This window comes from Lolium perenne, chromosome 3 (genome assembly GCF_019359855.2).
Source record: "Lolium perenne isolate Kyuss_39 chromosome 3, Kyuss_2.0, whole genome shotgun sequence".
Classification (NCBI taxonomy): Eukaryota; Viridiplantae; Streptophyta; class Magnoliopsida; order Poales; family Poaceae; genus Lolium; species Lolium perenne.
This window is the reverse complement of record NC_067246.2, coordinates 327377583-327379993: the sequence shown is the minus strand read 5'-3', so window position 1 is coordinate 327379993 and position 2411 is coordinate 327377583. Positions and strand designations below refer to the sequence as shown.

Genomic DNA, 2411 nt, shown 5'->3' with positions numbered 1-2411 from the left:
TCCACCCTATTTAACAATTTCGTTAACCTGTTTGACTCCTTCTTCTTCTTTCGCGAACGGCTTCTATAAGTGTCTGCGCACTCCGGCCACGCTTCCTTCAGGGTCTGACCTGGGCAAGCTCGAACCCGTCCAACGTGTTCAGGATTCCCCAAAGCGAGTGTCAGCTCGTCATTCTCTCTATCGGGAATGTACTCTCCCTTTCTGACCTTTTCAATTGCATCTACAAGCTATTTCGTGATTGCTTCAATTTTGTCCTTCTATTTCCCCCGCGCAACGATCTGCCCTGTCTTTGGGTCCAACCCTGCCCCATGCGCGAACAACCAGAACTTGGACCGGTCGGGCCAGTCCCATGTCTGTGGAGTGATTCCGTTTGCCATCAGTTCATTTTCAAACGATGTCCACTTCGGAATGGCAGTCTTGTAGCCACCTGACCCCAAATGATGGAAAAGTTTCTTCTTTGAAGCATTTTTCGTATTTGTGACCGATCGGGACTTAGCAGTAGTCGATTGCTTATACCTCTTAAATGCGGGCCAATGATGTTTTATCTTCACTAGATTATCATCGAATACTGGATCTTCATGCTTATATTTGTCCCATAAATTTTTCTTCCATGTCTGGAATTGTGTGGCCATCTTCTTGAGAGTCCATTCCTTGACTTTCTTCTTCTGGCCTTCCGTCATTTCTTCCGGTAGGCTGAAGCGTGTTAGTAGAGTGTCCCAAAGAAATTTTTTCAGCGTGTCGTTGACATAACTAGCTTGAGTCCCCGCGTTCTTTGGCTTATGCCACTCTTGAATGCTGATCGGTACATGGTCCCTAACAAGAACTCCAGCTTGATTTGTAAATTTGCGGCAGTGATCTTTGGGATGCACCGGTTCACCATTATCCTTAAATGCGGTGAGGGCTAACCTACCCTCGCCCTTTAGCAGTTGCGTTGGGCCTCGTTTTGTTTTAACAGACTTGCTCGATGATCGAGAAGGCTAAAAGAAAAATGATTCGTTAATAAGTGGAATACAAATAAATGAATGCATCTACTGATGAACATAGACTTGATACATAAATATACACCTCGCCGGAGTTTGTTATGGACACTTTGTTGTCTCTTCTAATCTCTTCAGACTCAAGTCCCTCACCGACATCGTTCAGAAAATTTGTGAACTCATAGTCATCTCCATCAGGTTCCGGCCTACGAGCACTCTCAAATATCAATTTATGCACCGCTTCTTCTTGATCCTCATCTCGGACGAAGGTGCCGTCCTCCATAGCTCAATGTCACTACAAAATGAAGAAAGCAATTATTTCATTCATCATGTCATGATCATAACAGATTGCTAGATGGATAACAATTGAAATGAAGAAAGCAATAACCCTAACCCTAACACTAACTCTATGTCGCGGCGGCACCGCCACGGCCACGGACTCGGCGTTCCCTCTTTTTCTCGACCCTAACCCTAACACTCGGCGCTCCTCCTCCTCCTCTCGCTCTTCTCTCTATTTCTCGACCCTAACTCTATGTCGCGGCGGCACCGCCACGGACTCGGCACCGCCACGGACTCGGTCCATTGGTGTCTGGTTCAGCTCCCTCTCCACGCCATCGTCGCCGATGTGCAACGCCCTCTACGTCTGGGACTGCTACAAGAATACCTGCGTCTACCAGTACTTCTACGGCAACAGTGCCAGCACCGCCGGCGTGCTCGCCAACGAGACCTTCACCTTCGGCACCAACGGCACGCGTGTCTCCGTGCCCAAGATCACCTTCGGCTGCAGGAACCTCAACGCCGGCTCCCTCTACAACGGCTCCGGCATGGTGGGCTTCGACCGGGGCCCGCTGTCCCTGGTCAGCCAGCTAGGGGTGCCCAGGTTCTCCTACTGCCTCACCTCCTTCATGTCCACCGTGCCCAGCCGCCTCTACTTCGGCGCCTACGCCACGCTCAACACAACAAACACAAGTGACTCCGACCCGGTGCAGTCCACGCCCTTCATCGTCAACCCGGCGCTGCCCACCATGTACTACCTCAACATGACAGGCATCAGCGTCGGCGGCGACCTGCTGCCCGTCGACCCGTCCCTGTTCACCATCAACAACGCCGACGGCACGGGCGGGGTCATCATTGACCAACGGTGGTCGCCGCGCACACGGCCCCGACCCTGGCGCCCCACTGCTTGACGAAGCCGCCCGCCAGCAGCGGCACGAGCGCGCCCACCGCGAACGCCGCCGCGACGCGAGCGCCGCTGGCCTGGTCCGCATTGGGTCGAACACCTTGCGGGCGTCACCTGGCCGGCGCCGAGGCGGAGGGAATGCAGCAGCGAGACGGCGACGGCGACGGTTCTCGGCGATGCAGGAGACCTAGGCGGCCGCGTGGAGCGCGCGGGCGATGGGCGGAGAAGGGGAGGGACGCCGACGGCGTGGTGCG

At 53.9% G+C, this 2411-nt stretch overlaps 1 protein-coding gene across 1 annotated transcript; it reads left to right on the top strand.

Annotated features, from left to right (window-relative positions):
* Positions 1-1600: 1600 nt before the first annotated feature.
* LOC127340397 (aspartic proteinase nepenthesin-1-like) lies at positions 1601-2164 on the top strand. The gene has a single exon (XM_051366155.2). The coding sequence runs from the start codon at positions 1601-1603 to the stop codon at positions 2162-2164; it is 564 nt and encodes a 187-aa protein (XP_051222115.2).
* The last annotated feature ends 247 nt before the right edge of the window (positions 2165-2411 follow it).